Below are 25264 nucleotides of genomic sequence, written 5' to 3'. Positions count from 1 at the left end.
ACTAGAGATCATCTCAGCTCAACAGGTATGTTTTTAAGATGGAGGCAGTGAACGCTAGTGAGGTTAAGCATCTTAGCCAATGGCAAAGCTGGGACAAACACCAGGGTCTCCTGACAACTGGCCTTGCAAGCTCTACCACACCAAGCTACCCCCACAGTGTGGGAAAGAATTTCTCAGGCCCCACCCTCTCTCCCGTAGGAGGTATCAGCTACAGCGCATTGTGAACGTGGAGAAGCGTCAGGACCAGCTACGTGGGGGTCGCTACCTCCTAGAGCTTGAGCTGCTGGACCAAGGCCAGCGCCTGGTGAGGCTCTCTGAGTACGTGTCTACGCGAGGCTGGCAGGGCATCGATCCAGCAGACGGGGAAGAGCCCGAGGCCCGGAACCTGCAGGGCCTGGTTTGGAGTCCACACAACCACCGGAGACAAGTCCTGAATGTCCAGACCCCAGAGCCTAAGCTGTGCTGGCCCCAGGGCTTCTCCTGGAATCACCGAGCTGTGGTCCACTTCATCGTGCCGGGTGAGCCTCCAGCCGAGCCTGGGCACCGTCGGTGGAGCAGGGATCCAAATAACGATCATGAGCACCCAGTTCGCTGCTCACTGATTTGATCTCATGAGAACCTGTGAGAGAGGCCACTTTACAGTTGAGGAAACTGAGGCTCACAAAAGCAAAGTGACTTGTCTAAGTTTACATGGCTAGTAAGAGTTGGAGTTGGGAATAGACACTGACAACGAGGCCAGTCGCGCTTTCGTACCAGGTTTCAGGGTTGGGTGTGACAATCAGCTAGGGCTGATGTCCTGAGATTTACAACTGGCCTGGGGAAATAAGACAGGGAGGTACTTAATAGAGGGGGTTAGCTGGTTTCTATAATGAGAACAGGGACCTGTAGCAGACAGGAGTGTGACAATGGGGCTGGACAGGAAATGAAGGGTGATAATCAGATGGACACAGGGTCTGAGAGTTCCAGCAAGGTGGGGTTACTATGATTGAATGATGACGAGTGCCAGTCCAAGGCCTTCCCATGGGCCCCTGCCTGGGAGGCTGTGCAGGAGCAGGTTGTAGAGGCCCTTTTTCTCTGCCTTCCGTCTCCGTCCTGCATTGCTCGAAGCAGAGGTCTGATGGGACTCCTGACTTGTGCAGGAACCATGAATGGAGATGCTCTTCTTTGTGTTACCGCTCCTTCTCTCTCCCTCCCTGCCCCCTGGGGTAGTAAAGAACCAGGCACGCTGGGTGCAGCAATTCATCAGAGACATGGAAAAGCTGTTCCAGGTCACCAGCGACCCACACTTCAACGTCATCATCACTGACTATAACAGTGAGGACATGGACATCGAGATGGCCCTGAAGAGGTCCAAGCTGCGGAGGTGAGGAGGCCCCTGCCCAGGTTGCCTCCTGGGCCATCTCATTCCTAAAGTCCCAGGACTGCTGGGTCCGGGCCAAGCCAGAAGTCCCACCTAGCTTTCCTGATTCCCAGTTTCTGGCTTTTTCCAGAAGACTTGCCTGCCATAATCCCATCCCAGGAGCACACATCATCTCTATTCTATGCCTACTGACTTCCTCCAGGGGACCACCACAGCCAAGTCCTAATAATTAACGCCCCTCGTCTCTCCTCACCCTGCAGCTACCAGTACATGAAGCTCAGTGGAAACTTTGAGCGCTCAGCTGGACTCCAGGCTGGCATAGACCTGGTGAAGGTAGATGGCCTGGGAGGGGCTTGGTGGACATGGTTAAGAGGGAGAGAGCCACTTGGGATGTGTAAGGTGGTCCACTTCTCAGGGAGGAAGGCATGAGGACATGGGGGTCCGACTCTGCTGTGCAGCAGGGTGGGTGCCATGGTGGGACTGAACAGATGACAGTGGGGCATTTGTCCAGGGTCCTTGGGGTCCATAAGCAGGGGGAGGAAGAGTCAGAATTCACTTTCTGATCATAAGAACTGTGCTCTGAGGCCCAGTCCTGTGGAAATCTGCCCAGCGTTTGTTTTGTGGAAGTTTGTCAGTCATCCACATGCGAAAGAGCCTGAACATTGTCCTAGAGAATACCCTGGCCTCCTAGGCCTGGTCTGTAAGGGTCTGCTGACTCTTACATCTGTCCCCAGGACCCGCACAGCATCATCTTCCTCTGTGACCTCCATATCCACTTCCCAGCTGGAGTCGTTGATACCATCCGGAAGCACTGCGTGGAGGGCAAGATGGCCTTTGCCCCCATGGTGATGAGGCTGCATTGCGGGGCCACCCCCCAGTGGCCTGAGGGTGAGTGCTGCCCTGGGCTAGGGAGGGTAGAAACCCGAGAGCTAGAAACAGCCATGTCTACGATGGCTGCACCCCGTCCCCCACCGCCCTCCTGCTTCTCTGCTCACCTGGGCCATCCACCAGGGAGGTGCTCCGAGGGCTGTGCTGACAGCAGAACAGCAGCAGTGAACACCCCCCGCCCCACCTTCCCCGTCGTTCATTCATGTAACGTTCACTGTTTGCCAGACTGCCCTGTGAGGATACAGAGATGGAAAGGGGTCCCCTGCCTATGGAGAGGGAACGGACAAACCTTCAGTGCTGCTGTTGTCAGGTCTGACTGTAGGGCTGTCATCAGCCTTGGTCACTCCCTGTAGGACTGTTGCTTTCTCTGGACCCCGACCCTTAGCTCAGGGGGCTCCCCTCAGAACAAGCAAGGGAGGAGTTCAGCTGAGAGAATTTCGGCCTCGGCCACCCCAGGCTCTGTCTTCCAGAAAAGGCTCTAGGAGGCAGCCTGAAGTCTTCTCCATTCCTTCCTCCTGGCCCTGGCTCATCTCATCTGGAGCTTCTTGTCTGTCCACAGGCTACTGGGAGGTGAATGGATTTGGACTGCTTGGCATCTACAAGTCAGACCTGGACAGGATTGGGGGCATGAACACCAGGGAGTTCCGAGACCGCTGGGGCGGGGAAGACTGGGAGCTGCTGGACAGGTGACTGGAGCGTTCCATCCCTCAGGTGCTCTGGGGAGAGGACAGGCTAGATCAGGTCGGGCGCAGCCACCCAGGGCTGCAGATGCCCCATCTGCAGGTAAGGAGTCCTGGGCTCAGGAAGCTCGGCCCTTACTGGAGTCAGATTCCTTCCCTTCCTGAGACTCAGTGTCTGTATCTGTTAGTGGGGGTGATACTGCCTCCTGTGTCCTGGGGCTGGAGTGGAAATTCAAGTGCTTGGTAAACTGTGAGGGGACAAGCAGACACTGTGGAGCTGTACCAGTGTAAACGATGATGATGTGCCGCAAGCCAGGCTTTGTGGGAGCAGCAACGGCATCCTGGCCTCCACGTTCCCCAGGGGAGGCGGCTGCCATGGTGGGAATGGATAAGAGAGGCAGGCAGAGGGTCGGGAAAGATTGGGGGGCCAGCAAAAGAGGCAGTGTGGACCAATAAAGGACAGCCAGACATCTAGGAGGTTTGGGGCCCTGGAAGCCCAGGGAGGAGGAAATGGTCAGTGGCGAGAAAAGCCTCCGAGAAGGAGGAGGAGCGCGGGACCAGCCGTGGGCTTGGCAAGGGCACGGGAGGAAGCCGAGCCCACTGGGTTATGGACGTGGGTGGCGAGGAAGTGGAGGCTATGTTACTACAAGATTCCTCTTTCAAGAATGTGCTGCCAAGAGAAAGGGAGGGAAAGAGGATGATTCCTTGAGATCTGAGCTGAAGGGGCAGGGGCAAGGTGGGGGAATCCAAGAAGGGGAATAATTGCTGGAACAGTGTCTAGAGGAGGTGGAACCAGGCAAGGTTGGGAGCCCTGGGGGAGTGGGGACCTTGACAAGGAAGAGATGTGGTCACCGGGTGCCCGGACATGGTGGATGAGTTACAGCCACTGCCTCGTTCATTCCTCCCGAACCTCTGGGAGGTAGGCATGAATGTTTCCGTGTTGCAGACGAGGAAACTGAGTCTGGAAGAGACGTTAATAACCTGCCCCATATCTCACAGCCGGTGAGTCTCAGAGGCTCAAAAACAGATCTGTTTCTGTTTTTTCCCTAGAGGGAAGAAAGATGATAATACTAAGAGAATTTAAGGCGCAAAGGAGGGAGGCTAAGGGAGCTTATCTTAGATACCCGGCTCTCATGAAGCTAGATCAAAGTAGATCCCACATGGACACGAGGCTGGTCTAGGGGTTCCCTTCCCCTTTCACCTTCATTCCGGGCTGGGAAGATGCAGACCTCCAGTATAGCTCTTAACCCTCCTGCCTCCTCTGAGGCCCGGGGAGAAAGAAATTGCTCCAAATTCTAGTTAGTTCCACCCTGCCGGAGGCACAGGCCTCTCTGTGAGAGGGACTCCCAACCAGCTGTGCATGTAGAAAAGGGACAGGGGCAGGCCTGGGGACAAGGTCTGCTCTCGCCCTCTGCCTCCCTCAAGCGCTGTGAAGTGTCCTCTGAGGCTGGACTTGTTGGCGCTCAGTGTGTGCCAGGACCCGCACCGAGCACTTCCAGTACTGACCTCCAGTCTCTCCCGCCACCCTCCACATATAGATAGTGTTAGTGTCCCTTTTGTAGAGACAGCAGACCAAGGCTCTGACAGACAATGTGATGTACACAGTGTGGGGCTAGGATTCAAACCCACACTCTATGCTACACCCTGCCCCCCTGCCCCAGGGGAGTGGACAGAGGAAGACAGGGACAGTCGGAGGCAGAGGTGGGAGGGCAGGTCCCTCGGGGGCCTGGGCCTCTCCCAGGTGCCTCTTGTGCTTCTGCTGCTCATCCTGCCCATCCCCCATGCAGGATCCTCCAAGCAGGCCTGGAAGTGGAACGTCTCTCCCTCAGGAATTTCTTCCATCACTTCCATTCCAAGCGAGGCATGTGGAACCGCCGCCAGATGAAGATGCCATGATCCCTAGGCGTGGCCCACTGGACCGACGGCTTCCTGCTCCTTGACTTGCGGTTGCTCCCCGAGTGCCCCTGTCACTGCTGGAGGAGGAGAGGGAAGGGGAGCAGAAGCCATGGTTGGGCCCCGAGAGGCCTCAGAGCTAATAACCCCACTCCGCCAGGAGCTGTCGCCTCACACAGACGGCTGCCGAGGCCCCTCTCTCCACCCTCTGGTCCTTCGAAGGGAGGACTTTGGAACAAGGGCCCGGCTGGCTGCTTGCTCCCAGCCAACGGAGATGGGGCAGCTCAGGGAGGGCAGCACGATTAGGTCAAGGAAGGAAAGACCTGTTTGAGCGATACCATCCTGCTCAGTGAGTGCGATCCGGGGTCCACCCAAGTGCTCCACACAGAGAGCAGTGACCAGGATCGGGGAACTCTTCCATGGGACATATTTTCTTAGGGTTTTTATTTTTTTAACAGAAAACTAAAACTGGAACTGTGCAGACCCAGCACCGACTATGAGGGAGGGGCGGGGTGGTGCATTTAGGGAGTGTCCCCACTTGCATACCTCAGACCCACTCCTGCGTGGAGGTGTGTCCCTCGGTTCTTGACCCGGCAGCTGGTTTATAACCCGAGGAGCAGCCCTCAGCTCTCCTCTAGGCTCGTGCCTTCCAGAGACACACGTCCCTCCCAGGTGGCCGCCGGACAGCTGGCCACCCCGTTAGGGCATTAGCCTTACCCTCCAGGCAGTGCCAACTTCATACCAACCAGAAACACAGAACGGGCATCCTCTTCCTGGTGCCACAGCAGGCTTGGGAGACAGGGAACTGGTGGGCTGTGGGCTCAGCCATCCCCACTGTTCGGACGAGGTGGAGAAGGCAGGGAGGAGAAGCCCTTTTCTGAACCAGCCCCACTGTGAGCTGGGGCCCAGGGGACACTGAAGCCGAGAGGGAAGAGGGTTAGATGTAAGTAATCCTTCGACTTAGACGGGAGGGGGTGGGGGTCCAGCCGGAGGGGATGAAAAGGGAATGGGAAGCTCAAATCCTCACAGCCCGGCTTCCCCACAGACTTCCCTCCTGCAGGGAGAGCCCCTGTCACGGCCCTGAGTAGAAGAGGAAGGGGTGTGGGTGAAACGGAACCCTGAAGCAGGGACCAGGGCAGGAAGGGGTGACAGGTTTGGGGAGGTGAGGGCATCGCCCTGAGCTATCTCCTCCAAGTGGAAGGGAGCAGGGCCCAGGAGGAAGTGACAAGTGAAGCTGTTTCAGGGAAAAGAGCCCTTGGCCTTGGTGGTCTAGGCCACCCTGTCCATCCCTTGATGATCACGCACTTATCTTGCACTAATAATCCCCAGGTGCCTTTGTGGCGGGGTTTTTTCTACTGCTGCTGGTGCTGCCTCTGCTGCTGGGTTCCCCAGTGGTGCGTTGGACACTGGGCTTTGAACTCAGTGTGTGTTTAGTGAGGTGAGCACAGGGCCCCCTGCTGTGAGGAAGGGTTTATGGGGGTGCAGCAGGGCCCAGGGGCCCAGTCAGCTGAGCCCAAGCTCCATGCTGTGGCAGGGTCCAGGTGGTGGCCCACTCTCCCTGCTGGGCCCTGCGTTCACCAAGAGCATAAACTTACACAACTAGAAGGACCTGCAACTAAGATATACAACTATGTACCAGGGGGGATTTGGGGAGATAAAGCAGGAAAAAAAAAAGCATAAACTTGGCATATGGGAGAATGGAGCCTGTTGAGAACTTTCTGGAGGTTGAAGAAAATCCTGCCTCTAAGAAATCAAAAAGGACAAAGATTTTTCAATTACAGTCGTGCACCACATCATGACGTTTCAGTCAACGGCAGACCGCATGTACCATGGTGGTTGCATAAGATTAGTACCATAGGGCCTCGGTGTGTAGTAGGCTATCCCATCTAGGTTTGTGTAAGTGCACACTATGATGTTCGCACACAAACAAAATCACCTAACGATGCATTTCTCGGAACGTATCCCCGTAGTTAAGCAACACGTGACTGTAATATGTGGTGGCTTATGGCTGCCATAACTGCCCCCTGGACTATGGCTTTTTATGGTCCCTGCTCGGGCTTACTCCCTTTAGGAAAGGGTTGTAGGGAGTAGGTGAGAGCTGCAGTTGGCCGGCTGGGGTGCCGGGTTTCTTTCTGGGGCCACTCCCATCCTTGGGCATTGCAGTGGAAGGCCTAAGCCAGCCCACACAGACCTCCTGATGACAGGAGGCAGCCCAGCCTCCCACGCCCTGCCCACCACCCCCTCTGCCCCTGGCCGTGCCTTGTGTTTGATGTTTGTTACCTCCACACCATCTGCCTTAAGCGGGAGGGCCTGACAGGGGCCCTACTCCCTAGGGAAATGTCTAGGGTCTGGGGGGTGGGAGAGGGAAGTGTTAAATACAGCATCTTCTTAGAAAACCAAATGGCTCCTGTGTTTTCCTGTTGCCCATCCACGGTGGGAGAGGGAGGGGCTGCGGGCCCCAGGGTTCATATCTCTGTCCCTCAGCTGTCTCGTGTCCAAAGGACATGCCAAGGCCCCTCCCACACCCCCTCCAGCCTTTACCATTAGTTAGTCCCTCTGTGTGGGGACAGCCTTGTCTGTGCTGTGGTTTACTCAGGAAGGGGACAGCATTGCTCCTGTCTAACGCGCTCACAGTCAGAGCAGACCAGGTGTTCTGCGTTCTGCAAATTACTGGAGATTGGTGGTTTTAGCTGAGAAAGGCTGGTGGACACCTGGGTGAGGAAGGCTAGGTACAGGGCCAGAATGGTTTGGTGAATAGCACAGAGAAGCTGGGATGTGGCTTATTCTAAAATAAAGACCATCTAAAGATCATTTCTGTTTGAGGTGGGGAATGCCCTGTTGATGCTTTACAGGTGCAGATCTACCTTCCTAGTTATACTTGGCCCAGCAGAGCTCAAAATTACTGTCTATTCCTTAAACGCATGCCCGAGAGAAGGTGCTGATATGAAAGCTGGAACAGGTTTATCGTGGCTCTCTAAGGACTGTGCATATGTGCATCAATCCAGAATCAACGAATCTGCCGTCGATGTCACAGGTGGTAATTAGCCCAAGGCATATGGGGCCAGGAAAGGCGACTCGGAACAGGACCCAGAGGAGGGGGAGAGATTTAAAAGCCTTTTCTCCCTCCAGTTTTGGGGTTTGCTCCTTTGAGCCCATTCCGTGATGCAGACGGAGAGGGCATCCAGAGACCAGCCTGGGTGCATAAAGATTGACTCACAGGGGATTTGCAGAAACTTTTATAGATAGACATCATTCCATTTTACAGAAAGGGAAAACTGAGGCCTGGAGCAGAGGGAATGGCTGGGGCAGATGGGAGGAATGGAGTGGAGTTAGAGTCCATAAACTGTGGATTCAGCCTTAGGTAGACATGCGTCAGGTCAGGAGATGCTACCGGGAGGAAAGGTGGCTGGTACCCAAGTCTGAGCTCAGGGCTCCAGACCAAGATGGAACTCACTTAGACTGGTAAAATAGCACATCTTAATTCAGGTGCTGTGGGTAGGGAGTAAGGGCATCTACACTGCCCTTGTAGGAGCTCTCGCAGGGGCTGTGGAGAGTGCCCAGCAGCCTGGAAGATCAGGGAGGAAAGAGGCAGAGGCACTTCCAGACCTGGTACCTGTAGGGGAAGCAGAGAAGAGGCAGTGAAGAGGGCAGGTCAGGCGAGCACTCCTCAGACTTTCATGGGCGCACGATGCCCCTGGCAACCTTACTAAAATGCAGGTGCTGATTCAGTAGGCCTGGAGTGGTGCCTGAGAGTCTACAGGTCCAGCAAGCGTCCAGGTAGCTTTGTTGCTGCTGGTCCTTGGACCACAATTTGAGTGGCAAGGACTGCTGGACAACGCCAAGGAGAAATCCCACATCTCCGTCTTTCCTCTTGCTGGTGGGGCAGAGCGAACCATTAACCACATTGCCTGTCACCCATCCCAGGCAATAGAGAAACCCGAGCCTGAGAACTGAGGAAGAGTCACTCATTAACAAAACGAGAAGGCCTTTCTGAGTCCCACTCCAAGCTCTTCCCCAAGATCCCCTCCTTCCATTTTTGCTTGGCAAGGATCTCTCTTTCCCCAAGCCCCTAGAGGTGGGAGAAGAGGCACCTGGGAGCCCTTGGACCTGGGGATCTCCCATCCTCCCTCACCTGGGTCCCAGGCTGTGTTCACAGAGGATTCCTTGAGGTCCTGGAAGCCAGGAACCCTGTCTTATGTGCCCCGAAGGCTGTAATGAAGACGTTGATGACAACAGTGATGAAGATCAAGGTGGTGGCAGCATTGTTGAGCTGGTTTAGTCGCCATTGCTTTTCTACCTCATTGAGATTCAGCCGTGCTGTGGAGAAGTGGGGAGTGGGAGGTGACGGGGTTCAGGGCAGGCTGCCCCAAGATGCGCCACTCTGGTATGCGAATTATTTCGAGCTGAAGAAAATAAAGGCTCGGAAGACTCAGGAAGAGCATCCGACCTTCCCCCTCCCAAACTGCCTAAAAGAATTTAACATAGAAGGCCCGTTCCAGGAAGGAGCTCATACCATGATAGCTAGAGTATGACGTAAAATAGGTGTGATAAAAGGACACCAACAAACCCATTTTTGGGGCCCAGAAAGACCTGTTTAACAAAACTTGCATTCCATCTCTATGTAAACTGTCTTCCTTCCCTTTGAAGCCCCAAATCACTATCCCCCCAGACAACGTCCTCCTTGTCTGTAGCTGAAGATATTTAAACAGGCAGCCTGGGCCAGATGGCCGAGTTACTCAGTTTCTCCTGGTTTTCTCCCATGTATACATGCTTTTAAACTTGGTTTGATTTTCTCCTGCTAACCTGCCTCTTTGACTATTTGACCAGCCGTAAGAACCTTAAGGAAAGTGGGCGGGCGGGGGGGGGGGGAATTCTCCCACCTCCCCAACAAAGCTAAGAGTCAGGGCAGGGGCCACAGCCTGGAGCTGCCCTCCCAACAGCCACTAGAGTTTAGAGGAAGCCTAGCTCAGGGATCCACGTAGAGTCGCTGTGCTGAGAGGCCGTGTCCCTCGCTGACCGGTGCCTGGGTCATCCACGTGATGCTTGCTAGAACTGGGACTGGGGAACTTATACTGACTGTTCTAAGAGTGGGATGCGGCTCACACAAAAGGCTCTACGGAACTCTGCTGCAGGTTAGTGAGGTGCTGGGGAGAGGCCGCTCTGTGGGATACAAGGAGGTAGGACTGTGTGGGAGTTGTTACTGGACACTCGTGGGTGCAGGGGGCTGACGCAGGTCAGTCAGCGTATGGTTGAGATGTTGGCGGGTGCAAATGCAGGGTAGTACACGGAGGTACTCGGGCTTTTCTTCCCACTAGGGGGCAACTGAGGCCAATTCCAGGCCTGGTTTCCTCACCAATGACCACGAGGAGGATTCCGATGACCACTTGCAGGAGCAGAGAGATGCTGATGAGAGTGACGAGGGTGCTGTAGTAATTAGAGGAGGGCCCCTGCTCCAGCACCGCTTTCAGCCGCGTGGCGTTGGTCATGAACAGAGCCGCGTCCAGCATGCTCTCTGCCACGCTCTTCTTGGTGGCATAATGGTTCAGGTTGACGGGCTGGCTCCTGGAGTCGGGGCTCCCAGGCTGTAAGGGAGAAAGCTCAGGCTTACCTGGGAGGCTTCAGAGGGGAAACAGTTGAGACTGGAAAGAGGAGAGAGGTTTTAAAGCTCTTCCCTAACCAGGTGAAAGCCGAGGGCAAGGAACACCCTTCAGTTTTATGGCCTGAAAGTATAAAGAGTTGGACTAGAAAACTGTTAAGGGACTTCGAACTCTGAAGTGATGTTCTGTTGTAATGTGTGTTCCTGTAGGCTGCCCTGCCCTCCCACCTTCACACATCCATCTGAAGAAAGCGGGGAGGATTCCAAGCTGCTTGAAAAATGTGCCTTCCTCATGTCATTTTACCTGGGCCCAGCCTGGCCTGGGGCCACTCTCCCTTCCTCTGAGAGGAAAGCCTCTCAGAAGACAATAGGAGGAGCTCTGAGGCTTGGGTGGAATAGAAAAAGGCACTTCTTCTCCCAGAGTCACAGGGCCCCAAGGTAGGGTGCACAGCCTAGCAAATGGACCGTGAGCTGCGACTGGATGCCACTCAGCCCCTCGGCCAAGCCCCTGCTCAGGCACCGCCCGCTGACTGTCAACCCCGGCCTGAGAACACGTGTCTGTAGGCATGGAGGTATGCACACAGCGCTGCATACTAGTTAAAAGCTCTTTACTTCATTTGTTTTTTATTATTTTTTTAGCTAGGATTTATTGATATATAATTTACATTTGATTTGATTTTGAAATGTAAATCAAAGCCCTTATTCTCCAGGAGTGGCTAACTGCAAAAGATGGAGTCACAGTGTGGGACATATGGTGAGGGCCTCTGGGTTGGGCCAAGAAATTCAGACTGGATGCTGCAGGCAATCTGCAGTCACTCAAGAGAACTCGGGTTGTTTGAGGGAGATTAATTTAGGAGTGGTGCTTGGGATGGACTGGTTCAGGAGGGCCCAGAAGCAGGGAGACCCCTTGAGAGGTTATGGTCTGGATCTAGGCTCAGACGAACAAGGAACTGAAGCAGAGTGGTGGTGAGAAAGGAGGACTCTGAAAGATGTTAGAGCTTGGAGGTGGGGAAGCTAATGGGCAGATCAGCACAAGCGGCTATTTGTCGAGCCGGTGGGTGGGTGGGTGGCTCTCAGTGGGTTCTGGGTGCTCGTTCTGGGTGTTGGCTTGTCTGGGGCCAGCTGGCCTGGTTGGTTAGGGCCAGGGGTGCCAAGGCCAATATCTAATATCCCACAAAGGCCACACAGTCACTGACGACCCCAAGGCCATAACCTGTGGTCATAGCCCACTTGGTGGAGGTTTGTCCTAGATCCAAAGGACACTCATTCGGTGAGAGTGTGTGGAGCAGGTGCTAGCCCTCTCCACAATTCAGCGCCCTTCTGCTGGGCGTGGCTGTGAGCTGGGCCTTCCTTTCCCCATCCTCCCCGACTCCTCCCCCTACCCTGTCTTTCGAGGAGTAACTACAAGCTTTGCACTTCCTCCTCCTTCCAAAGCCGACTCTCAGTTCAAGATCTGATAAACTGTGAAATTACTAGGAAAGCCTCAAGGGAGACCCCCTTCTCTGAAAATTTGCCTATTAACCTGATAAAACTTTAAATCCAAACCTCTGGTGGAGTGTTTTCAGCATCCACCAAATAGTGTGTGAGGGGCTGGGGGTAGAAGGGGTGGGTACTTGGGGCACAGAGAGCTTCCCAAGCCTCCACAAAAAATATCGCTAACTGCGAGTTTTAATAGCGTTGACAGGCTTTTGTTAGATCCATCTTAGAGCCACCGTTTCACGGAGGATGTGGGGTTTGCAGTGAGTAGGAGGGTGCGGATCTCATCCCCTCTCTAATTTAGGGCCTGCTTTTATTATGATTGGTGCCAGTTCAGGACTGCTTCATAACTGAGGATGCTTCTTCAGGGTCCGCTATGGTGGTGGGGGGAGCTCAGCAGGGTGCCCCCTCCAAGCTCCAGAAGGCACCACATCTCCAGAGTGTCCACGTGGTGGCGCATGAGGTCCCAAGAAGTGACTTGGGAGCCCTGGCTGCGCTGCGGCAGGAGGGTGTGTCTGCCCTCAGAAATGCACTGACAGGACGGAACTGGTGTGCACCCTGGACCCCTCGGGGGCCCGGGACAGGGAGCCTGCTTCACGAGCCTGGATAGGCCAGCCTAAAGCCCACCACACACGTGTGTCAAACGAGAGCAAGACTGAACCAATCCTGAACCGGGCCCCGGGGGCGGGGGGATAACGTAGATGGGGAACAGCGGGGAGGGGCCTCCGGCACCAGCGGCGGCTTGGGGGATTGTGCTTAGAAGGCAAATGGTTTTGACCTTGGGAGAAGTTGCTTTGAGAGGGGTCACCTCATGGTTGCATCTTTAAAAAGCAGGGAAAGGGGCTTCTTAATCCTCTGAGCCAGTTTAGGTGCAGCCCCGTCCTGAGGCAGAGGGATGGATGAAACGACCTCAGAGCCCTCCCTTATAGCTTGAGGATTCGATTGGATGAACCCCTAAATCCTGCAGGATGCCACCCTTTTTACCCACAGCCCGGAAACTAGGAGCAATCCAACGAGGGTCAGGATAAAAGAGGAGGGTGGAGGTAGGGCGGCCCTCCTCCCGCCTCAAGGAGCTGGCCCTTTAAGGCCAGGCCAGGCGGGTCGGGAACAAAGGCCCGGAATGTGGGCAGGGCCGGCCTGCGGAGCCACCCAGCGTGAGTCATTCCTATTTCGCGAGACTCGAAATCCTTTCTCTCGCCCGCCGCTTCCCCTGGTCCTGGCCCCAGCCCCTCCCAGCGCTGCCCGCGGTCCACCTGCCGCAGCCTGCAGGGCGGCTCTGCCAGAGCTTGCACGGGGTGGGCTGGCGGCCTCCCTTCCCCGTCGAACCCGCGGGCCCTCACCCTAGCTCCTGGCCCCTTTCTTCTGGCTCCTCAGAGCAGGGGCTGGTGGGCTGGGACTCCTGGCTTCTGGGCCCAGCTCTGCCCCTGGGCTTGGCACTTTGGGCTTCAGTTTCCATGTCTATAAAACAGAAGGAAAATCCCCTCTCTATGGAGAGACTGAAATGACTCTGTTCCTCCCCAAAAAACAAGACAGAACTCCAAGCTCTTCTCTTTTTTTTTTTCCCCAGCCTGAGATCTGTCTTTCAATGACCCTTTGTCTCTCAGTAGCTTATCTTATTCCATCCTACCCTACTTGACCCTCCTTGGAGGCTGACCCAGAGACTCAGAGTCCCTGTTTCAAATGAATGCACCGCTGGAAAGGGCAACCCGTCAAAATCCTTCCAACCAGTGACACCTGAACACCAGATGGGGCATTTTGGTTGAAGTGAAGCTGGGGGGGAAGGGGGTGCTGGGGGGGAGAGGGGGGGTGCTGGGGGGGATCCTCAGTTCCATTCTGGAGCTCCATGGGGGGTTCTGTCCAACAAGAGCACCTGGTCTTGGTGACTGGGGTGGGATGATGCAAGGGGGTTAGGGAACTCCGCAGACCCACTCCACGCGTTTCCCAGTTCGCCCCACTCCTGGGCCTGCCCCAGCGCAGTCACTTCCCTGCCTCTGCCTCTCCCTTTCCTCTTGTCCCAGCTCAGATTTCCCTGTCAGCCAGGCTGTCCTGCCAAGTCCCCTCTCCCAGGGCCAGTGTGGATCCCATCCCCTGAAGTCGTGGATTGCTCCATTGTTCGGCCAGACAATTATTTATCCCTTCATCTTTTTTGGCCCATATTTTTGTTTCTTTACAAAATTTGAGTTAGATAGGAAAAGAATGCCTCTTTTAACAGAGAAGTAAACAAATTTTTACATTGTTTATTGACATTATGGTCAGTGGGGACCATAACCTCCAACAGATCATTCTGCCCTTTCCTGGAAACAGGATTAGAGGCCTGTTCTCCCAAAAGGGTAAGTAACCGTCCTACCAGAAAGCCATGGAATCCACTCCTCAGAGCGTGTCGGACCTGGAGCCCGTGGCAGTGTGTGCCCGGTGGGGAAGGAGAAGGCCAAGAGGTGGGGATTTGTGGTAGCCAGGGGGATACCGCAGAAGGCACTCTGGGCCCAGGTTCAAATCCTGGTTCTGCCACAAGCTAGAGGAATGAGCAAGCCTGCTTCCACCTCTGGGCTCCTTTTACCCGGGAGATGAGGGGTTTGGAATAAATGATTTCTTGGGTGCCTTCCAACACAGAGTGATCTAGGAATGGGGAAGCCCCCTCTTCTGACTCAAGAGTCTCAGGGTCTGAGGACACTCCCCCTGGGAGGCGTGGAGGTCAGGCAGCTGTGCAGCCAGGCCCAGGGGCAGAGCCAGTGAGCCACTCTGCTCCAGGCAGCTCAAGGGCATTGGTGACCTATGATGAGTCATTCCTGTCAGCCCTGAGAAAAGCCATATGGCAGTCTCCCCGCATATCAGCTCAAACGCAGACGAAATAGGCCAGAGGAGCAGGGGCCTGTTGGTGATTCTGTAAGTCTCAAAATGAACGACTTCTCAGAAGTGCCAGGCTTCACCTGAAAAGGAGAGGCCTTTGGAGGCTGGTTTCCCATAGAGAGAGAGGCGGAGCCCAGCCCAGGAAGAGTGGTTTGTACATGTGTATGGACTTGGGTGACCTACTCTGCCAATTTGCTTTTAATTAGGTGCCCGAGATCCCTAATCCTCTGTCAGAATTAAGTTTGAAAGGGTGCCTGGGTCTGTCATACTGTGCAGGCACACAGAGTAGGCTCTCAGTACGGTTGGAATGATAGTATTTCCCACTTACGGAAGGAGTACATAACCTTGTGCCTGGCGTAGGGTTAAACTCGGGACAGAGTCATCTTATCTAGTCCTCACATCATTATCATAGTTGAAAAAGTGAAGGCTCAGAGAGCCTAAGTAACTTGCCCAAGGTCACACAGCACAGTTTTTATCCCAATTCTCTGTGTGCCAGAGCCTGTAATTTTAACCCCTGCTCTGCTACCTCCCGGAAGTTGAAGACATACTCCCTGCCTCCAAGAAGCTTGGCATCCAAACATAAACATATGTGGCCTAAGATGAAAGAAGACAATTAAATACTCCCATAAGGGGACACACGTACACTTGCTAAGAGGAGGCATAACAGCTCTGCTTGAGGGGGAACTGCTTAGGCTTTCCTGAGGCTGCACTGGGCCTGTGTCCTGAGCCCCTACACTGCTGTGGCAGAAAGGGCCCTAGACCCAAGGTCAAAAGGCTCGGGCTCAAACTGGTGAGAGGTGATCTAGGTGCTGGGAGGAGGGGGTGGAGAGAGACTTTGATCTGTACTTTGTCAGTTTTGAACCATGTGAATGTTTGAACTATCTAAAAAAAATAAATTTAAAACAAAAACAAATAGGCCCCCAGAAAGGCCAATGGTTAAAGTAAATAGGTTAAAATCAGGCCAAACTGATAACTTCTTCTGCCCGGGCCTTAGCGTCTCCATCTACGAAGTAGGAATGGTGTTGGCCCTGTTTGGCACAAAGGGCTGTTAAACGATCAGTGAGGGAATGTGGGCAAATGTGCTTTGGAAGCTGTCAGGTATTAAAAACAAAGGTGGGATGAGAGTGAAATCGCTCCTACTCACGAGAGCGGGCTCCCACCTGCGGGACTGGGGGCAGTTCCGAGAGCGGTGCTGACTGGCCTGGCCCAGCTCACGTTTCCCAGGCGCCCCAGCAGCTCCCGTGGTCGTGGAAATGCCTCTCTGCCCGCTGGGCAGCCTCCCTCCTTGCCCCCAGTGACTCTCACCTTTAAGCTGCCCCAGGCCCATCTCTCGGGGAGGGAAATTCTCAGACAAGCCCACCCTGTGCCTCGGCTGCCGACCCTCTCTAGCCTGGTATCCTGTGGCTCCTCCCACCCAGGGAGGGCGGAGAGCCAGCCCTCATGACGGAGGACTCTGCCTGTGCCAGGCGCAGCCGCGGGGCCACACCACATTACTCACTGTTCCCTGAACACACCCCACCCTTCCCGGCCTGCTCCTGCCCTGCTCCAGGACTAAAGGCCTTTCTTCCCAGGCCCCCCACCTGAGGAAGCCTCCCGTTTCTTCTCGACCCTGCCCCGTCCCCTCTGCCCAGGCCCTGGTAGAGGCTGGCCCGCTCTGCTGGCCTTGCGCTTCCTTCAGACTTCTCCAGATGGCTCACCTGGCTGCCACCTTCCATACTCCTGGGGCCCCACAGTGCCCCGCTCAGTGACTTGCTCACATTAAACACAAAATAAATGACGATAGCGTTGAATTTTTTATTTGAGTTACTTCAAAGAGTTTTTTTCAAAAAAGGCAAAAGAAGGGCCGGCCCCGTGGCCCAGTGGTTAAGTTCGCTCACTCCACTTCGGCTGCCCAGGGTTTCCCTGGTTTGCATCCTGGGTGCGGACTTGGCACTGCTCATCAGGCCATGCTGAGGTGGCGTCCCACATGCCACAACTAGAAGGACCCACAGCTAAAAAAATATACAACTATGTACCTGGGGGGCTTTGGGGAGAAAAAGGAAAAATAAAACCTTAAAAAAAATAAAAAGGCAAAAGAAAGGGTCTTTGAGGGTGGGACTGGAGACACAATGGCATCTGGGTAAGCAGGGAGTCTTTGCACAGCGAGACTTCACCCTTCACATAGAAGGCCCTGGCCAGGGAGGGCCTTTTCTGCCTGGTATCCTGCTTCAGGAATGGATGACTCAGGTTGGAAGCTGTTGCTGGTCTTCAGGCCAAAACCTGCAAAGGCCCAGACCCCTGAGGCCTCTGTCTGGGGCAGACACTCTCACTGCTCCTGACCTGTGCCAAGAGCAGTGGACCTTGCCCTTGAAAATCGATAGTCTCTAATCCACCAGGGTGGGGTGCCTTTTGAGTGTTATTCTGGTAATTACACCCAACTGGCCCAGGAATCTCCTCCAAGCCCTGGGCACAGTCCTGCTGCGAAGCTCCAGTCCCTGCCCCAGGCTGCAAGCCCGGCCTTACAGCTGCGGCGCCCTCAGGCACGTGCGGAGGCCTCCCCGGGAAGGTAGGCAGGCCTCTGTCATCCACCAGGGGGCCCCAGGAAACAGCTCACGGCCTGGCGTTAGCTTAACCAGCCAAGGGCTGGGCACCTAGTGTTTGCCATCCCTTTGTGAGTGCAGGAGCTGACAGGGTTTCTCTCTAACAAAAGGGGGCTATATATAAACGGAAGCAAAGTGTGCAGGAAGTGACAGGAAGGCCCGGGGGTGGTGATAGGAACGCCATGGGGCCTGCTTGCTTTTTCTTAGGAAGCATTTTCCACCTCCCCTGCAAGGGGTCATGTTGTCAGTGGTTGTCAGGAAACACTGTCATCTCAGTTAGGGGCCAAAGTTAATCACGGGTTTGCCACATAGAAATTTCTAAAGAATTTTTCTGCTCTCTCCCAGTACTCCCCCTAAACAAGAGAACTTTCTGAAAGAGCGCCTTGCTCTGGGCCTTCCAGACCTAGCTGGCACTTTCTTTGCTCTAGGCCCCACTTCGGCTTTGGGGTTCTCAGCAGCATTCCCCAAGCCCACCCAGTCCACCTCTATTCATTGTAACCCTACTCATCCTTCAAGGGCCAACACAGTGAGCTAAAATTTAAACAATAATTAAATAATGAGAATGCTGTATGCCAGGCACAACCCCCATGAGAGGGTAGGAATAGTCCCATTTTACGACTGAAGACATCGAGGCTCAAAGAGCTCACCTGCCCAAAGGCACAGACAGTAAAGGATGGTCCTGGTGTCGAAATCCTAACCCTGCATTCTTTCTTTTGCAGACCAGTGGTTCTCAAAGTGTGGTTTCTGAAGGTGCGGCGGCGGCAGCCTCACCTGGGACTTGATAGAAATGCAAATTCTCAGGTTCCGCCCCTGGCCTGCTGAATGAGAAAGTTGAGGTGGAACCCCACACTGTGTGTCAACAGGCTCCAGTTTGAGGTCCACGGCCTACAGCGTGCTGCCAGCTGGGTGGTCACTGGTGCTTCACTTGCTTACTCTCTTCTAAGCTCAGTGCAGGACGCCTTCACGTTGATTTTGTCATTGAATTCTCTTAACAATACCCATTTTATTTTATTTTATTTTTTTCTTAAAGATTGTCACCTGAGCTAACATCTGTTGTTAATCTTCTCTTTTTTTCTTTCTCCCCAAAGTCCTCCAGTACATAGTTGTATATTTTAGTTGTGGGTCCTTCTAGCTGTGGCATGTGGGACGCCGCCTCAGCATGGCCTGACGAGCGGTGCCGTGTCTGCGCCCAGGATCCAAACCAACAAAACCCGGGGCTGCCAAAGTGGAGCGAGCGAACTTAACTACTTGGCCACAGAGCTGGCCCCGACAATGCCTATTTTACAGATGAGAAAAACCGAGGCTCAGAACAATTTAGTGATTTTGCCCAGGATCACCCAGCTGTTAAGTCTTAGAGCCGGGATTTGAACGCAGGCAGGCTGTGGAGGCTGTGTCCTTAACCACTACCACATAGAGCCCCTGGAATCACAGGCTGTGTAAGCCCCTCAAAGGTGGACACTAGTCTAAAGTATATATAGGAAATATACCTCGATCTTCCCACTTAATAGTGAATAAATCAAAACTGGCATTTTGCAGCAGCAGCCAGCATGCTCCAGCAGCTCCTGCCGCCCCAGGCTGCCCAGCACTTCTCATCATGTGCCTGTTTACACGGGCCTGATACATTTGTCCTCAGCTCCTTTTCACGTCCTCACTCAGAAACATTTACTGAGACGTTTACTAAGCCTTTCTTGATTTTGTTTTCTCTTGTTGGTGCCCTCTAGTTGATTCTGACTCCCAGTGCCCCTGTGTGCAGCAGGGTGGAACCTGCCTGGTCTTCTCTCGCCATCCTCTCACCTTCCGGCACTCTATCAGACAACACTCCGCTGCTATTCACAGGGTTTCCACGGCCAATTTTTTGGAAGTGGGTGGCCAGGTCCTTCTTCCTAGTCTGTCTTAGTCTGGAAGCTCCACTGAAACCTGTCCACCGTGGGTGACCCTGCTGGTATTTGAAATACCCGCGGCAGAGCTTTCAGCATCACAGCAGCACACGGTCACCGCAGCCTGACAACTAACAGTGTGTTTCCCTGACCAGGAAAGGAAGCTGGGCTGTGGTGGTGAGCGCTGAATCTTAACCACCAGACCACCAGGGCTGGTTTGATTTTGTGGTGGAACCTAAATCCAGATAGGAGGCCTAAGCACAGATAATTGAAAATGACTTTCAGAACGATTAATCGTAAAGCAAAATATCGACATTCCTCATGATGGTGTATATGAGGTTTGTAAGTCCCCACTAGATTATACGTTCCCAAAAGGTGAGAATTATTTCCTTGGAATTTCAGACAATTAGAATAAGAAGCAGTAGGAGTCGTGCCCTACAATCTCTGGCTACAGTCCAGGTGAGAAGACCTCATGAAGCAGATCACGTCTGACAGCGAGATGGGAAAAAGGGAAGACGGTGCGTTTCCCACCCCAGCCAGCCTGCCAGTTCAGTTCCATGGACGTGTTTCCAGCTACTGTCGTGTGCTAGGCACCGAGATACAACAAAGAGCCCCGCCTTCCCTATACGGTGTCCCCCTAATCCCCTAAAATGGCGAGGCCAGCAGAGAATAAAGTGCATAGAGGGGGCAGCCAGGAGATGAACAGACCCGCGCAATCCCACCCCAGTAGATAAGCTTCATGGGCACAAGGACGTTATCTGTCTGGTTCACTGCTCTATCCCAGAGCCTGGCACCTAGCCTGGAGTGCTGAGTGAATGAATGATGCATTCCTCACCCACCGTGCTCGTTCAGAAGGACCTTAAAAGATAGGCTCATGGTGAGCTGTTCTGCATGGATCTCTTATACGGAGCCCTCTGTGGGCGCCAGTAAATGGCTGTCTTACGTGGGCACGTCGGCTCTAGACTCCCCTCAGTATATCAGCACAGCTTCAGCATGTGTGTGTGTGTGTGTGTGCATGTGTGTGGAGTACATGAGTACCGCTTCAGCGTGTGTGTGTGTGTGCATGTGTAGAGTACATGAGTGCTGCTTCAGCATGTGTGTGTGTGTCTGTGTAGTACGTGAGTACAGCTTCAGCTTATGTGTGTGTGCGCATGTGTGTAGTACATGAGTATAGCTTCAGCGTGTGTGTGTGTGTGTGTAGTACATGAGTACAGCTTCAGTATGTGTGTCTGTGTGTGTGTAGTACATGAGTACAGCTTCAGCGTGTGTGTGTGTGTAGTACATGAGTACAGCTTCAGCATGTGTGTGTGTGCGTATGTGGAGTACATGAGTACAGCTTCAGCGTGTGTGTGTCTGTGTGTGTGTAGTACATGAGTACAGCTTCAGCATGTGTATATGTGTGTGCATGTGTGTAGTACATGAGTACTACACAGCATGTGTGTGTGGAGGACATGAGTACAGCTTCAGCATGTGTGTGTGTGTGTGTGTGTGGAGGACATGAGTACAGCTTCAGCATGTGTGCGTGTGTGTGTGTGTGTGTGGAGGACATGAGTACAGCTTCAGCATGTGTGTGTGTGTGCGTGTGTGTAGTACATGAGTACAACACAGCATGTGTGTCTGTGTGTGTGTGGAGGACATGAGTACAGCTTCAGCATGTGTGTATGTGTGTGCGTGTGTGTAGTACATGAGTACTACACAGCATGTGTGTGTGTGTGTGTGTAGGACATGAGTACAGTTTCAGCGTGTGTGTGTGTGTGTGTGTAGTACATGAGTACAGCTTCAGCGTGTGTGTGTGTGTCTGCATGTGTGTAGTACATGAGTACAGCTTCAGCATGTGTGTGTGTGTGTGTGGGTGTGTGTAGTACATGAGTACAGCTTCAGCATGTGTGTGTGTTATACATGAGTACCGCTCCAGCATGTGTGTGTGTACAGTACATGAGTACAGCTCCAGCATGTGTGTGTGTACGGTACATGAGTACCGCTCCAGCATGTGTGTGTGTACAGTACATGAGTACAGCTCCAGCATGTGCGTGTGTACAGTACATGAGTACAGCTCCAGCATGTGTGTGTGTACAGTACGTGAGTACAGCTCCAGCATGTGTGTCTGCTGTCCCTGTGGTCGGCAGTGTCTGGTCCTGGCCACAGACGAGACAGGCTACAGAAGAGGAAGAGATGCTGTTCCCTCACTGGAGGAAGCCCAGTGCAGCTCTGGGGCAGGTGAGACCAAGAGAGAGGGGAGTCCCCAGAGCACTGAGACCCAGAGCCAGGGGGACACAGCCCTCAGGGGCTGCCCAGTCCTGAGTCAGCTGCCCGCTGCCAGCGTCAGCCAGGCAGAGGCCTCAGCCCAGAGCCAGCCGGCCAGGACTGCCACAGCCCCAGCCCTAGGAGTCCCCATTCTTCCCGGCCCGGCCTGGCAGATCCAGCCCGAGTTCTCACACGGCTCTCCCTTCCTTCCTCGGGGTTGGAATGAGGCGGCGCGGTGCAAAAACACACGTTCTCCGGGTCTCAGCTCTGCACTCTGAGCACCAGCTCTGATGTCATGGCCAGGGTCTGAGGAGAATGAAGGTTGGTGAATGGATGGCAGTGTGCTTGGAGTCAAGGGGTCCAAACTGAGCCTGGCTGTCCTCTCTTCTCTCGGGGACCTCAGGCAGGTCATCCACCCTCACTGCTGCTCAGCTTCCTCTGTCGTAAAATGAGAGGCTGCCACCTCTCCTCCCTCACTGTGAGGAGCGAGCGTGTGGTCTATCTGCACAAAGAAAGGCACGAACCACTGCCAGACTCTGCCAGACTCTGCCAAACCCTCAGCAAAAACGCTGTGTCAGGCAGCCAGCCTGGTGGAGCAGCGGTTAAGTCCATGCACTATGCTTGGGCGGCCCGGAGTTCGCTGGTTAGGATCCCGGGTGTGGACATGGCACTGCTTGTCAGGCCATGCTGTGGCAGGCGTCCCACATATAAAGTAGAGAAAGATGGGCACAGATGTTAGCTCAGGACCAGTCTTCCTCAAAAGAAAAAAAAAAAATTTGTATAAGTCCCAGGGCAGTTCTAACCCAAATCCCAAGGCGTTCTCTAGCACTGGATCCACCATGGATTCTGAACATGCTGAACAGTCGAAACTCCAGAATTCTTCCAAATTTATAGCTTCTCTTTTACTTTCTAAATTTAAAAAAATTTTTAATTTTTGTTTATTTATTTTTTTGAGGAAGATTAGCCCTGAACTAACATCTGCTGCCAATCCTCCTCTTTTTGCTGAGGAGGACTGGCCCTGAGCTAACATCCGTGCCCATCTTCCTCTACTTTATATGTGGGACGCCTACCACAGCATGGCGTGCCAAGCGGTGCCATGTCCACACCCGGGATCCAAACTGGCAAACCCCAGGCCGCCGAAGCAGAATGTGCGAACTTAACTGCTGCATCACCTGGCCGGCTGACACCTTCTCTTTTAATAATTGCATTTATTCAACACTTCCTATGTTCCTGGCACTTCTCTAAGCGTTTTTATGTATTATGTCACTTACTTCTCATAGAAAGTTTATGAGGGGAAATGTAGGTTCAAAGAGATTAAGGAACTGGCCCGAAGTCACACAGCTAGGAGATAGGACAGCCAAGATCTGAACCCAGGTCTATCTGAAGCCAGAGCTCAAACTCGTAGCCGCTGTGTTATTCTGCAAGCCTCTGCTTAGCTCTTGTTCTCTGCCACCTTCCTGGAAGGCCAGGGCCCTGAGGAAATCTTTCCTCTAGTGCGTAACACAGCTTGTGGGAGTGGTGTGCGCTCAGGAAAAAGGAAGGAAGGAGGGAAGGAAGAAAAGAAGGATGGACGGAAGGAGGGAGAGAAGGAGAGAAGGAAGGAGGGAGGGAAAGAAGGAAGGAAGGGAGGGAGGGAAGGAGGGAGCGAGAGAAGGAAAGAAGGAAGGAGGGAAGGAGGCAGGGAGAGAAGGAGAGAAGGAAGGAAGGAAGCAGGGAGGGAGAGAAGGAAGGAAGGAAGGAGGGAGGGAAGGAAGATAGGCTAGTCCTGCCCTTGGCTGCTGACCCAGACCCGGGCTGGAAGCACCCTTTCTACAGCCTGGGGCAATGCCCAGAACAACAAAGCAGATGTCAGGTCTCTGCTGTGCCCTCACTCTTGCTAAAAATACAAAGAGCATGAGCCCTCCAAGGCCACCAAGCAGAGATATCCAGTTGCTCTCCGGGGTCAGTCCTGTACAGCCCGATCCTGCCACGCAGCACCTGCTCCCTCTTGGCCTCCTGCCCGACAGCTGGCCCCTGTCATCCCTGTGACTGTTTACAGCAAGGCAAAGTCCAGTTTTGCAGAAGTGGGAACTCCTGAGCCGCCAGGCCCAGCCCAGCCTCACTCATGCTGAGCGGTGGGACACCAGGACTGTTTCAGGGTCTTTTCCCCTGAGCCCAATCAGAGCAAACCCTTTTTTGCCGGGGGTCCATTCCCACAGCCATCAAATGGAGGCAGTCAGGCCCTCGAGCCCCTTGTGGAGTTCGAGCAGCAGCCTGGTTTGGGAATGTGGACACTGGCCTCAGCCAGGACCCCAGAGTCAAGCCCCAGTGCTGTGCCTCAATCACTGCGTGACTTGGACCTCTGTTAGCACCTATTAAAAATGGCAATAATAAGACTGCAAAACAGCGAATGCGTTACTTTGTTTTTAAAGGTACATATTTATATGCATAGACAAATCCAGTAGGATGTGCGCTGAGATATTACCAGTGGCATCTCTAGGCACCAGGATCTGAGGTATTCTTTTCCTTTTTCTAAATCTTCCTCAATGAACATATGCAGTATGTGAAAAAGTGTTAAAACAACCACCACATTATTGGTATTTAAGTATTTGTTTTGACTTATAGGACAGTTTGAGAATAACGTTTATGAAAGTAGCTTGCAAACTTTAAGGTGCTTTGCGAGTGTCAGGGGTTCTCAATGTCGTTTCCCCCGAGGGCATGCTGGAACTGCAGGGGTGGGTAGAGAAGAGCTCCCTTCCGACTCTGCACCCGGAGCCCCTGCAGTCCGCAGCGGCGCTCTGGCCCTCCTCAGTTCTGTCCTTGCCGTGCAGGAAGGGGAGAAGAGGATCGGCCATGAGATGCCTTGGTGGAAGCAAGGGCGTGGCCACAGCGTCCCCACTGTACACCACAGTGTAACAACCTCGCCTGCTCTGTGGATGAATCAGCAGCATTGATTGAGCACCCACTGCGTGCAGTGCCCTGTACTCTGTTCTGAGAAGATAGCTCTGTTTGCTTTTCAGTCAGTCAACAAACATTTATTGAGCATCCATCTATTGGGGGCAAGTCAGAGCACAGAGGGCACGGCATAGAGATGAATAATTCAGACAGGGAGTTTGTGATGAATTACAAAAAGGGATGGGTACCATGTGAGAGATATAAATGAAGCAGGAAAGCCTCCATCTGGGGAAGTTAGAGGGGACCTTGTGGGCTTCAACGACAGCTCAGCTGGATCTTGAAGGACAAAAAGAATCCTTCAGAATATTCTTCCTCTGGTAATCACAGAGTCCCTGCCTTGGGAACCAAGATCCTAACGGAAGAGACTGGTAAACACACTGGTAAAGGGTTTCCAAATGGGTATTAATGTAACCCACAGTAATTTTCAGGGCCCAGCACAAAATGAAGGTGTGGGGCCCCAAGTTCAAAATTATTAAGAATTTCAAGATGGCAGCAGCAGGGCAATAAACCAAGTAAAGATTCTTCTCAGTGCTGGGCCCTTCTGAGTAGGCTCTGTGAAGTCAGGCCAGCCTACTGGTAAGTAGGGGGTAGAAAAGGGTTAAGGATTTCTTGTTGCCAAGAGGACCATTGGCCTTGGGAAACCCAGTGACTGTTTCACTGTTTGCATCTTGGGTCCAGGTTGGCCTCCAGAAGGTGAGATAACCTAGCCAGAAGTAGTTCTGTACTTCACTCTTCCCTTTGTTGGCCAGTGGAGTATCCTGTCTCTGGAATAATGGTGCCAAAAAGGCCAGAGGCTGTTGGCTCCTTTCCCGAGGGCCAGGATTGGGGAGCAGCAAAGAACACAAACTCAGACACCTTCAGTAGTAGAAGTGGTGGGAAATGCTTCTCGC

The 25264-nt window shown here is 53.5% G+C and overlaps 2 protein-coding genes across 4 annotated transcripts in view; one reads left to right on the top strand and one right to left on the bottom strand.

Moving 5' to 3' along the window:
- B4GALNT3 (beta-1,4-N-acetyl-galactosaminyltransferase 3) overlaps positions 1 to 7222 on the top strand; it is a 94169-nt gene extending 86947 nt beyond the window's left edge. The window contains exons 15-20 of the mRNA XM_023642955.2: positions 199 to 518; positions 1210 to 1363; positions 1621 to 1693; positions 2095 to 2248; positions 2808 to 2934; positions 4716 to 7222. Coding sequence (XP_023498723.2) covers positions 199 to 518; positions 1210 to 1363; positions 1621 to 1693; positions 2095 to 2248; positions 2808 to 2934; positions 4716 to 4824 — 937 coding nt within the window. The 3' untranslated portion in view covers positions 4825 to 7222. The remainder of the gene's footprint in view (positions 1 to 198; positions 519 to 1209; positions 1364 to 1620; positions 1694 to 2094; positions 2249 to 2807; positions 2935 to 4715) is intronic.
- An 817-nt stretch (positions 7223 to 8039) lies between these two features.
- NINJ2 (ninjurin 2) overlaps positions 8040 to 25264 on the bottom strand; it is a 72380-nt gene continuing 55155 nt past the window's right edge. For 2 of the 3 annotated variants that reach the window (XM_014740537.3, XM_070270842.1), the window contains exons 2-4: positions 10175 to 10403; positions 8954 to 9138; positions 8042 to 8434 (exon numbers count right to left, since the gene is read on the bottom strand). In XM_014740537.3, the coding sequence (XP_014596023.1) occupies positions 8972 to 9138; positions 10175 to 10403 (396 nt within the window). In that variant the 3' untranslated portion in view covers positions 8042 to 8434; positions 8954 to 8971. Of the gene's footprint in view, positions 8435 to 8953; positions 9139 to 10174; positions 10404 to 25264 lie in introns of all 3 variants that reach the window. The other variant, XM_070270843.1, reaches the window with a different exon arrangement.

Source organism: Equus caballus, chromosome 6 (assembly GCF_041296265.1).
Source record: "Equus caballus isolate H_3958 breed thoroughbred chromosome 6, TB-T2T, whole genome shotgun sequence".
Lineage (NCBI taxonomy): Eukaryota > Metazoa > Chordata > Mammalia > Perissodactyla > Equidae > Equus > Equus caballus.
This window is presented reverse-complemented; position numbering and strand designations above follow the sequence as displayed.